We start from the raw sequence: 11,910 nt of genomic DNA, 5'->3' as shown, positions 1-11,910 counted from the left end.
ACACAGCCTGATAAATTTTGTACCCCTCCATAACTTTTGCTGTGAAGAAGAAATCCTCTCCAAAGTTACTGTACTTATTGGTTATACTGTGACTTATTTTGCAAATATACCCTTTGTGATAGCAAAGCAAATATGGATTTAAGATAGGGGGGGCACACATTTTGGCAGCCGAGGCCACACAGCCTGATAAATTTTGTACCCCTCCATAACTTTTGCTGTGAAGAAGAAATCCTCTCCAAAGTTACTGTACTTATTGGTTATACTGTGACTTATTTTGCAAATATACCCTTTGTGATAGCAAAGCAAATATGGATTTAAGATAGGGGGCACACATTTTGGCAGCCGAGGCCACACAGCCTGATAAATTTTGTACCCTCCATAACTTTTGCTGTGAAGAAGAAATCCTCTCCAAAGTTACTGTACTTATTGGTTATACTGTGACTTATTTTGCAAATATACCCTTTGTGATAGCAAAGCCAATATGGATTAAAGATAGGGGGGCACACACATTTTGGCAGCCGATGCCACGCCAGCCTGATAAATTTTGTATCCTCTATAACTTTTGCTGTGAAGGAGAAATCCTTCCAAAGTTACTGTACTTATTGGTTATACTGTGACTTATTTTGCAAATATACCCTTTGTGATAGCAAAGCAAATATGGATTTAAGATAGGGGGCACACATTTTGGCAGCCGAGGCCACACAGCCTGATAAATTTTGTACCCCTCCATAACTTTTGCTGTGAAGAAGAAATCCTCTCCAAAGTTACTGTACTTATTGGTTATACTGTGACTTATTTTGCAAATATACCCTTTGTGATAGCAAAGCCAATATGGATTAAAGATAGGGGGCACACATTTTGGCAGCCGATGCCACGCAGCCTGATAAATTTTGTATCCCTCTATAACTTTTGCTGTGAAGGAGAAATCCCTCCAAAGTTACTGTACTTATTGGTTATACTGTGACTTATTTTGCAAATATACCCTTTGTGATAGCAAAGCCAATATGGATTAAAGATAGGGGGGCACACATTTTGGCAGCCGAGGCCACACAGCCTGATAAATTTTGTACCCTCCATAACTTTTGCTGTGAAGAAGAAATCCTCTCCAAAGTTACTGTACTTATTGGTTATACTGTGACTTATTTTGCAAATATACCCTTTGTGATAGCAAAGCCAATATGGATTAAAGATAGGGGCACACATTTTGGCAGCCGATGCCACACAGCCTGATAAATTTTGTATCCCTCTATAACTTTTGCTGTGAAGGAGAAATCCTCTCCAAAGTTACTGTACTTATTGGTTATACTGTGACTTATTTTGCAAATATACCCTTTGTGATAGCAAAGCCAATATGGATTACAGATGGGGGGCACACATTTTGGCAGCCGATGCCACACAGCCTGATAAAATCTGTATCCCTCCATAACTTTTGCTGTGAAGAAACCCTCTCCAACGTTACTGTAGTTATTGGTTATACTGTGATTGATTTCGCAAATAAACTCCTTCGTGATAGCTTCACAAAATGTAAACCGAGTGTAAATTCACCGGAGAGCGACGTGTTTCCATGATCGCGTCTGGTTTTACAGTATTATAGTATCAAAGTATTTTCTAGACAAAGTATTCCCAGCAGGTTATTTCAGTGTACAGTTTAATGTAAATTGTCTTCCACACGGCACATTACAATGTCACGAAACTAATATTAAATTAATCGAGCCTGCCGTTTTCCAGCTTTTACTCTTTATTGCGTCGACTGCAGATCAGTGACAAGTAGCGTACAGAACGGAGCTGGGCAAGTGGCTCCTCCTACTTTGCGCGCTCTCGTGGATGGGGAAACAATTTTTGACGGGGGTAACTACTTTGGCACAACACCGGTAATAGTAGGGCTTTAGTCACATCCCCTTCTGTCTGCTGTCCTATAGATAGAGGAAATTCCCCCCCTTGTCTCTGTGGGTGAAGGAACACTGTATGCATGTGTTTTCTGCCCTACCCCCACACAGCCCTTTCATAAGTCACTGTTTGGTATCGCTACTTCCTGGAACTCCCTGTTTGAAGTGGCTCCGTGTCATGCGCTCCTCTCCTCCCACACTATGATGTAACTGCTGACTCTTTCCTGTGGGTGTGACTTCCCCTTGTCTCCGTCTCTCTCCCTCTGCTTCTCCCCTCCCTCCCTCTCCCTTCCAGCTTGTCTGGTTCAACCTAGCCAGCCCGTGGGAGGGGAGGAGAGATCAGCTACTCCTGTCGAAAGGGGAGACATGGGAAACGCTCATAAAAAACCCCACGGCAGAGGGGACGGGGGTCCACACGCCGAGTCCAACAACTCCCACCATGAACACCGGAGGAACAGAGGAGGCAGCTCAGACAAGTACAAAGTCCCGCACGACTCCAAGGAAAAGGTAGCCAATGGATCAAGCAAGAGAGGCTCGACAGCTTCGGTTCAGGGTGATCAGAGCGGCAGCGGTAAGGCAACTCCAGTTGGAGGAAATGCTGGAGAAACTGTCAACCTTGATGCCCCATGTGGGGCCCTGCCCCCACCCCTGGCCCGGCTAAAGAACGAAGGAAACCTGCTGTTTAAAAATGGACAGTTTGCCGATGCACTGGAAAAATACTCACAAGCCATTCAGGGCTATACAGATTCAGGTAAGCCTCAGGGGTACTTACTGTTGATCGTGTTTGTAATATTTTAGAATATTAAGAAAAAACTATTTAATTAGTTTTATACAATGAGGTTGCTGGTTAGAAGTTACCTGTGTGCCACCATGTCAGTAATCATAACATTTTCACGCATATCAGTGTGTTGTTATGAACTGACAAATGAATCAGAACTGATCGACTGTTTTCTCAGCTGTTTATTCATCATCATATTTTAATAACAGCTTTCTATGGTGTCATACTTTAACTTTAGATCAAAGGTCATAGGGTCGCAGCTATAATATCAGTGCTTGTCTTTATTTTTGTCACTTTTACACACTGCAGAGACTTACACTTGAAAACAGGATAGCAATAAAAATCATTTTCCCTATGGAAATAAATCCTCTTAAACAATTTCAAATTCTCAGTCCACAGACTTCACATTTTTGTGTGAACAGTTCATATGCAGTATTCAAAATTTCAGTAAGATCCATTATAATGTTCATATTTAGTGACTTATCCCTGGGATGATGGAGTGTGGCTGTACGGAGACAGCGTTGCTGTTTTAGTCTGGTGCTAAGCCTCTCAGCTCAGGTCTGTCCAAGTCACATGACCTCTAACCACTCACTGTGAAATTGAATTTGTAGAACTGCAGCAATAATTCTCACAGAGAGTGAGACGACGAGCAGTTGATGGAGGAAGAGAAACCTCTGCCCACTCTCCATCAAACATATGGCCTGTGTCTCTTTCTGTGGACAGCCATAATGTACTCAGTTAAGACTGTGAAAGTCGCTGGGCATCATCTATCTGGATTACTGTGGGAAGCACAACAGATGTGACCTAATCTACACATGCAGAATTTTTTCCAGTCTGTCAAAAAGGCTCTTTTCAGTGGAAATGGAACTAAACGAGACATTCAAGATACTTTGACAGGTTGTGGTATGCACACAGTTGGTGTAGTTTACATGATCTACTGTCACAATAACCTCGCTAAGTGCTCACAGTTGCTAAGACATCATCATCACTGCCACACTGTGTCATCATCCATAATCTGTTTTCATCTGATGAGGCAGCACACTGACATGAATGTATTTAGTGTAGCAGGATAATGTTGCTCTGTTTGCAACATGCACCGTAGACCTGTGTGATTTGCTTAACTCTGTGATAGTGAAGAAAACACTGTAAATTAGTGAGAGGCAGGTGGAGAGAAACAGCGTGCAGACTTTGCACGAGTCGGTTGTCAAAATCTCAAAGGGAAATGTCCATAAAGCGGTTTAAAAGATCACAAGATTGGTGTCATGTTACTCTTAACAAAAAGCAGCAAGAGTTGATCAGAATTAGAATACCATCTTTAACAAAGACTGTCTACACACACACACACACACACACACATATATATATATATATATATATATATATATATATATATATATATATATATATATATATATATATATACAAAAAAAACAAACACCAACACGCCTCACGGGCGGTTTATCCTTCAAGCTCGGGTCCTCTACCAGAGGCCTGGGAGCTTGAGGGTCCCTCTTGCATATCTTAGCTGTTCCCAGGACTGCGCTCTTCTGGACAGAGATCTCCGATGTTGTTCCGGGATCTGCTGGAGCCACCGCCTAGCTTGGGAGTCACCGCACCTACGATTACCACGGGACCACCGCTACCTTCACCCTCCACATCCTCTCGAGCTCTTCTCTGAGCCCTTGGTATTTAGCTTCGTGTTCCTTCTTCCTGTCATTCGAAAGCACGGCCGCCTTCTCCTCTCAAAGCGTCACTCTTTTAAAAGATCTCTCACACCAGCAAGTCATTCTCTTTGGACAGAGATCTCCGATGTTGTTCCCGGGATCTGCAAAAATGAGCTCTTCTGAGCCCACAGCTTCTCGTGTTCCTTCTTCCTGATATTGCTGTCATTGAAACAGATCAACGGCCGCCTTCTCCTGTTTGATAGCCACCACCATTTTGTGTGTGGAAGTGTGTGTCATTCTCCATCACCCTTATATATATATATATATATATTATGGTGTCATGTTGCCAGGAGCCCTTCCTCTGGATTTTGGGTCTTAACAAAAAGCAGCAAGAGTTGCAAACCTCTTTCAAATCAGAATCATCAGAATTAGAATACTTGGGTTTTCATTGATCCCTAGTTGGGGATCTTCCCAATGTATTTTGTTGTTACAGTGCTCTAGTACAAACAGTGAAAACATGGTAAAGACAGACAATACAGCAGGGTACCTGATCACGGGCAAGTATGGCCCGGATCTTGAAATAGCACAATATAGCGGCCTCTTCACACACACTTGTAACTGTCCTCACATAGTTCGACAGTTCTATATACCATATATATATATATATATATATATATATATATATATATATATCTTTCTTATTTAAATATCTGAATAAGAAAGAAGAGCATGTGCAAAAAGGGTGTAGCTAGTAAATAAAAGCTAGTAAAACATTTAACATGTGTGTGAATGTTGGCCTATTGGCCTACATCCCTTGTTCCTGTGATGAAGTCTTAGGTCAATGACTGTTGTGTGAATGCGTGTCTGCCGTTAACTACATATATATTGTATTCATCAATCTGAAAGAAAAGAAATGATAGCTCATTGTCTTTCGCCACTTTGTATTCATCAATCTGAAAGAAAAGAAATGATAGCTCATTGCCTTCCAATAACTGAAGTTTCTTTATTTCATCATGACAGGAACTCTGTTTTTTCTACAGCACTTCTATAGCTGCTCAGAGAGCACGTTAAACAGTCTGATTTAGACGATTCAAAATTTGAGTTCATGATGTCTTTGCAGATATTCTGTATTCCACCCCCAAGATAACTGCAGAACTTTGCGTGCTGTTTCCAAGCTGTGTATTACATTTCTGATATTGGTCTGTATTTTCTATGCAGGGATTGATAGTCCAGAAGATCTCTGTATTCTATATTCCAACAGAGCAGCTTGCTACCTGAAAGATGGCAACAGTCAAGACTGTATACAAGACTGCACAAGGTGAGAGAACTGATAAAACTCTCCCAGTGTTCAGCAAGATATGTGAAAAGTTGTGGAAGGCAAATGCACGCTTGTCCCTGGGCTTCATCTTAAAGATCAAACTGCTACAAATTTCTGCAGACAGCGTCATCATATACCAGTCTCAGCAGAGGATCTCAGATCATTTATGAGTGGGAGGGGATTTTCACTTGGGTGTGTCGTAAGGGATTGTAATTAATCTCTTTAGAAGTGGTTTATAAGCAGCAGACTGGGCTAACTTGAGGGAGCCTCCCATATGAAAGCCTTTAAATATACTTGATGTGTTTGCAGAAAGCTGGGGTTATAGAAAACTTGAATCACACCTTTAGACTTGTTCACTACCTCAGAAACAACTAGAGAAAAAACATGTACAGACACATCCTTTGCCCTAGCATCGACAGCAGGGACACCAGACTCGATCCTTTGCTCTTGTCTCATTGCATCTATTTATTCCAATCAGCGCCCTGGAGCTGCAGCCATTCTCCCTCAAGCCCCTCCTGCGCCGTGCCATGGCTTATGAGTCCCTGGAGCGTTACCGAAAGGCCTACGTGGATTACAAAACTGTGCTGCAGATAGATGTGAGCGTGCAGGCAGCTCACGACAGTGTCAACAGGTATAACCTCCACCTCTCACCTCAGCTAACAGACTCATTAACATTTGGCATCTCAAAAGCAAGTATTGAATATTACAGCAGCACCCATGTCAGTTGTTTCACCATGACAGTGCATTTCCCATCTATTTTAAGCAAGGTGGACACAGACTATCTTTAGGTGTTACAGCAAAGGAAATAAAAAGACACATGAGACATGGAGATTTTCTTACTCTATCTACCTGTTGTATTTTCCAAGTTTAAAAATGTTCTATAATTGAAATCCAGAAATGGAATTATAACATATTTAGAAGACTAAATCAAAACAAATCATGGTAACCATTACACACAGGCTTATTAGAGACTAACAGATTTAGTCAAAAGCAGCTCCGGCTAGAGGCTAATCATGGCTCTCAGACTGTGCGTCCCTTCTCTGTTACGCAATACTCACCTGGCTGGTTTGTGTTCAGGAGTACCAGAGGGTCAAAGATATCATTCATCCCCACATTTATCTACAAAGTTACACAATAAGACATAAAGTTCCTAAACTGTGGAACAAGGTGGATTAGATGCATCTTTAACACTCCATGTAAGCCTTATCAATGTCTCTCATCTGTGTGCTGTAACAATGACTGAATTGCGTCCACCTCTAGGATCACCCGGCTGCTCATCGAGCAGGACGGGCCAGAGTGGAGAGAGAAACTTCCCGAGATCCCTCTGGTGCCTCTGTCGGCTCAGCAGCACCGCAGAGAGGAGCCACCCAGCGCTGAGATCCTCCAAGCTCGAGCAGAGAAGGCTGCTAGGGATGCAGGTCTGTTGTTTGTTTGGTTTTTTTGTTTTTGTTTTTTTAAGAGTCATGATGCTAAATTAATGTTTGTCCCCAGAAACACAGTTACACCTACTAATGTTAGTCAGGGTCAGAAGTGTTGATCGCTGAGCTGGGACAATAAGGAGAGTAGCTGGGACATTTATACATACAGTGATTATGATCATTGAATAAAACGTAATGTTGAAAACATCCAGCATTAACAAACATTTTCTCGAGCAGCTCTTTCTTCTGACATTATAGCCACCTTTTTTCGGTTTTTGAACAATTCTTCTGCTTGATACAGTGACGGAGGAACAAAAGTCTTCCTGTTGTGACTGGAAGAAAATTTGAAAGGCCTATTTTGTGGACGTGTCACCTCTGTTCACTGACCATGCAGTTTCTCTGCTCCCAGGGCTTTTCTACCTGTGCTATTTTTAGACTCTAATGAAAGAATAGCCCTGCTGGCATAATTTTACCTCCCTGAAGACGCTCTGCAGACACTCTGCAGCAAATTGATTAGCCCTTGGTCCACACCGGGACTGATTGCTGACTTAACTCTCGTGGCTCATGTCCAGCTAGCACAGCATTAATTTCAAGTGCTTACACCCTCCCGCTGTGTAGCACAGGCTTATAAAAGCGAGGTCAGTTAAAATGTATTGCAAGTGTCAGTGTGGATATATGAAGTCAAAATGGAGGAGACTGGACCTCGTGTCTGCGTGAGTAAGCGATGTTTAGTAATCACCACTTTATTTTGTTTTCTAGAGAGGAAAGCTGAAGTCCGTTTTTCAGCTTTGAAACAAGAAGGGAACGATTTTGTGAAGAAGAGCCAATACCAGGATGCTCTGGAAAAGTACACAGAATGCCTTAAGCTAAAGCCAGAGGAATGCGCTATCTACACCAACAGGTTAGTCATTTTAAGTCTCACCATAATATGAACAGACATGTTCCTGCGGTCCCGTTTCCCTCTGTTCATCACATCTTCTGCCACTGGTTCACCTTGATGTGAGAAAACAGCCCGAAAATCCCCAAAATTTGTTCAACTGAATTTAAAAAAGGCTGATTAACGACACCCAGCTGTCATTTGTCAGCGGTGCTTTCAGCTCGGTTTTTAATCCTATCCAGTTGTGCCACCTGTCACTGCTGCCAAATTAGTGTGTATTGTTGGTAAATTGGTGCACAAGACAATAGTACATAGATGGTGTTGATTGGGTCACAGAAGAAACTGATGACGTGAATGTTTTCCTATTGTGTGTTGGTGTTTGCATGTGCATGTGGAGCTCTGCTGTGAGAACAGATTGTATGTACAGCCACACCAGCGCAAACATCCATACGCCATTGGTTCACAGTTGCTGAGAGCCATTTGAAAAAATTAAAAACATGAAAATTCATTTAGAAAAGGGGCTCAAGAAGCACATCTCTGAGGTGTAAATCGTAAATCTCATCATCATAGGAAAATGTTGTTCTGTTAATAGCAGCTGATGGCATGACTTCAGCTGATATTATAAAACCTGATTCGCAGTGAGTCACAAATTCATGATACTTCTGAGTCACGTGTCAAATGTGATTAGGTGCCAGTGACAAAAATAAAAATCACAATTGACGTGTGTGTGTTTGTAGAGCTCTGTGCTACTTGAAGCTGGAGAGGTTTGCTGAGGCCAAGCAGGACTGTGATGCAGCACTGAAACTGGAGCCAACCAATAAGAAGGCCTTCTACAGACGAGCCATGGCTAATAAAGGTCTCAAGGTGAATAGAGCTGGACTTTAACAGCTCATGTCTCAAGGGAGTGATTTCTTTTTATGGGGTGGCTAAGGAGTAAAATGTCCCTTTCACATATTTCATACATAAAGCTCTCTTTTTATTTTTTCTGTGTCTCCCTCCATCAGGACTACCTGGCTTGCAGCTCGGACCTGCAGGAAGTGCTACAGCAAGATCCCAACGTGCAGGAGGCTGAGAAGGAGCTGGAGGAGGTCACCAAGCTGCTCAGACAGAGTCTGGCCAGCCCTTCACCAAACAAACCCAGGAAGACAGTCCCCATCACAGAGGTGAATACAGTTTCTTCACTTCCATTGAAAATAAATATTTTCCCCTTATTGCATCCAACAGACATATCCACTTTTGACTTTAGAGAGTCTACACGTGTAGTTAGGAAGGAGAGGCATTATAATGATGGGGACTAAAGAATCATGACTTATGGTCAACAAGTGTCCTTTGAATAGTTGTGTGTTTTTTAGCTGATTACTCCTGACACCTGCTGGGAAACCGTGTGAAATCTGATCAGCTCTGGTTTTATTCTAGCCTAGCACTGATCATAAAGTGCAGCGCTCCCAGCTGTTGCGTACCGTTCGTCTTTGTGCTCCATCCTCATTTACTATTAATGATCTAATGAAAAATAAAAGCACCAAATTAAAGCTTGAGTGGGGCTAGATGTACCATTTTCAGTTTATTGTTAAAAGACAAAAGAGAACACGGAGAAAGCTAGTGTAAAATTGTATCCATGCATCTTATGCTGGGTCTCAAAACTCAGTATTGGTTTCAGGGGAACACCAAAATGAAAAGTGGCTGTGCTCCAAGCTAAAAAGGCTACAGATTGTTATGAAGCTCTTGTTTTCCTTTTCTTCAGGTTCAGCACTCCAGTAGGTAAAGATGGAAGCTTATAGATCCAATCACTGCGTCCCAGACAAATTATTCCTAATTAAGGCAATAGGTGGTGCAGATTTCCCAGACTGTGACTCACTGACAGAGACCGGCTTTCCTTCTTTGTCTTTCCTGTGTAAATTTTTCACCCATGTCCGTCTCCCTCCTCAGGTTGAGGATGACGAGAATGTGACCGCTGTCCCTAACTCCAAAAACAGCTGCAAAGGAGAAGACATCAGCATAAACCTCCAGCCGACCAGCGCCTATGAATTCGGCCAATCCCTGAACGCTGCTCGTAGCTCTGGAAACACAGTGGCCTGCGCGGAACTACTGGCCTCCACGGCCCCAGAGATGCTTCCCCAGTTCCTGAGCACCCAGCTTGATGGACACACCATCAGCTTCATCATGCAGGCCCTGCACTCACACCTACTGGAGAAAGACCCCTATCTGGTCTACCAACACCTCAACCATCTGCACACTGCTGACAGGTTCTCGGTAAGATTAGCATGCAAATACGGTCTTGTTTCTGAAAAGCTGAAGTTTGTTCGTAAGCTTTTGCAATCACGCGGTCTGTGTGGTGATAAACGCTGACGCACTGTTTGCAGGTTGTACTAATGCTGCTGGAGAAGGACGAGCGTCACCACATGACTCAGCTGTTTGAGCATCTCTCAGCCGTGCAGAGCACACAGTTCACTAAGAACGATGTTCAGAACCTGGCCAACAAATACATCTGACCCTCCCCTCTCTGCATGAGCTGCTCCACCACTGCTCTTGAATCTATGCAAAACACTGCACAAGAACTGAGTACACAAAGGCAGGAAGCTGCAGAATGAGCAATACAATGGAACCGAGTTGATTCACTCTACTGGTCTGTAATGTCTGTGATGATATAAAAAAAATCTATTTTTCTCTCCAGAAGATTTTGCTATGCAGTTTTACTTTTGTACACACCATGCACCATTTGCATTGTACAACAGTGGGACACAATGGACCTTTCACCGTAGTGTATTAATAAACAAGGTCCAATGTGCTGTTGTGTAACACAGCAGGCAGGTGTTTCCTCACTCCAGGCAGTAGCTTTTGCTTAGGACAGGCTTCATCGAGCTGATCTGCTCTTTGAACCCAGTCGCTTTCTGAAATCATCTTATAAAAGACCAGCTGTCACATACCAAAAGCTATTCAGTGCATGTTAAATATAACCAAACAAAAAGCTAATTTCCTTCCAAGTTTAAAAGTGCGTCTGCTGCATCTAAAGTAACTATTTTAATATGACCACATGTATGGTGTTATCTTAATGGGTGAAAGAGACCTTCATGTCTGACTGCTGTTCATGTGAGTGTAACAGAACTTACAATGTTGTAGGAAAAAAAACATTCTTGCTCTCCTTTAATTCATCTATGCAAATTTGTAGCTTTGTGTTCTAGTATTGATTCCATTCATAAAGGCGAGTCTCCGTTCAGCCTGTTTACCTGCACCATCAGCTTCACAGCAGATGCCAGCACACTGGAGAGAAGCAGCATCTTTATAAGATGTGTGCCTTGGATTTCAGTCTAGGGGTCGACTTAGTGTGGTGAGCATGTCGGTACTCGTAAAGAGAAAGTCTATTTATATAATTCTGTAGCTTTAATAAATTTCTTTAATGACTTGGATTTATCACACACATATATTCACTTGGCTCCAAACTCAGAACTGTTTTAAATGTGTAATTTATTTGCTATTTAAAGTCATTCTGTCCATGTTATAAGTAATAAATATCAATCTTTCTGTATTGTGAATCTAAAGACTGCCTGAATCCAAACTTCTTCTGTTTTCTCATGTTTCATTAAATCTACATGAATGTTAAATTTAGCATAAGGATGTAAATTTGGGGGAAGGAGGCAAAATTTCTGCATTTTCCACAGCTTCTCTTCACAGTGGCTTTTAACATTGTGTCAGTAGATTTGTAAAAATTGTGTATTCTATTCACAGAGGGCTATTCAATAAACTGGGAAACATGGTGTTTTTCCTTCTTTAGCTTATAACAAGTTAAACTGTGAGAGTTTCAGAAGAGACACTACAGATGGAGTGACATGATGTTTTTGTGTCTTACATACGCTGTAATGATGGTGTTTGCCATACCAAGGCCCAATATAACAGCTAAGGATTATTTTGAACAGTGAATAAAGCAAAACTTCTCTTAACAGAGTCTAATATTAAAAATATGAAGTTTTAAAT

General features: G+C 42.0%; 1 protein-coding gene across 4 annotated transcripts in view; it reads left to right on the top strand.

The window, feature by feature from the left end:
• Positions 1–11,693, top strand: part of spag1b (sperm associated antigen 1b) — a 32,633-nt gene extending 20,940 nt beyond the window's left edge. For all 4 annotated transcript variants that reach the window (XM_039619065.1, XM_039619062.1, XM_039619063.1 and 1 more), the window contains exons 11-19: positions 2,182–2,637; positions 5,547–5,646; positions 6,125–6,277; positions 6,907–7,064; positions 7,824–7,965; positions 8,679–8,805; positions 8,946–9,104; positions 9,868–10,191; positions 10,302–11,693. In XM_039619065.1, coding sequence (XP_039474999.1) covers positions 2,182–2,637; positions 5,547–5,646; positions 6,125–6,277; positions 6,907–7,064; positions 7,824–7,965; positions 8,679–8,805; positions 8,946–9,104; positions 9,868–10,191; positions 10,302–10,430 — 1,748 coding nt within the window. In that variant the 3' untranslated portion in view covers positions 10,431–11,693. The remainder of the gene's footprint in view (positions 1–2,181; positions 2,638–5,546; positions 5,647–6,124; positions 6,278–6,906; positions 7,065–7,823; positions 7,966–8,678; positions 8,806–8,945; positions 9,105–9,867; positions 10,192–10,301) is intronic.
• The last annotated feature ends 217 nt before the right edge of the window (positions 11,694–11,910 follow it).

The sequence above is a fragment of the Oreochromis aureus genome, linkage group 11, assembly GCF_013358895.1.
Source record: "Oreochromis aureus strain Israel breed Guangdong linkage group 11, ZZ_aureus, whole genome shotgun sequence".
NCBI lineage: Eukaryota > Metazoa > Chordata > Actinopteri > Cichliformes > Cichlidae > Oreochromis > Oreochromis aureus.
The sequence above is the reverse complement of the archived record's forward strand: the minus strand, read 5'-3'. Positions and strand labels throughout refer to the sequence as shown.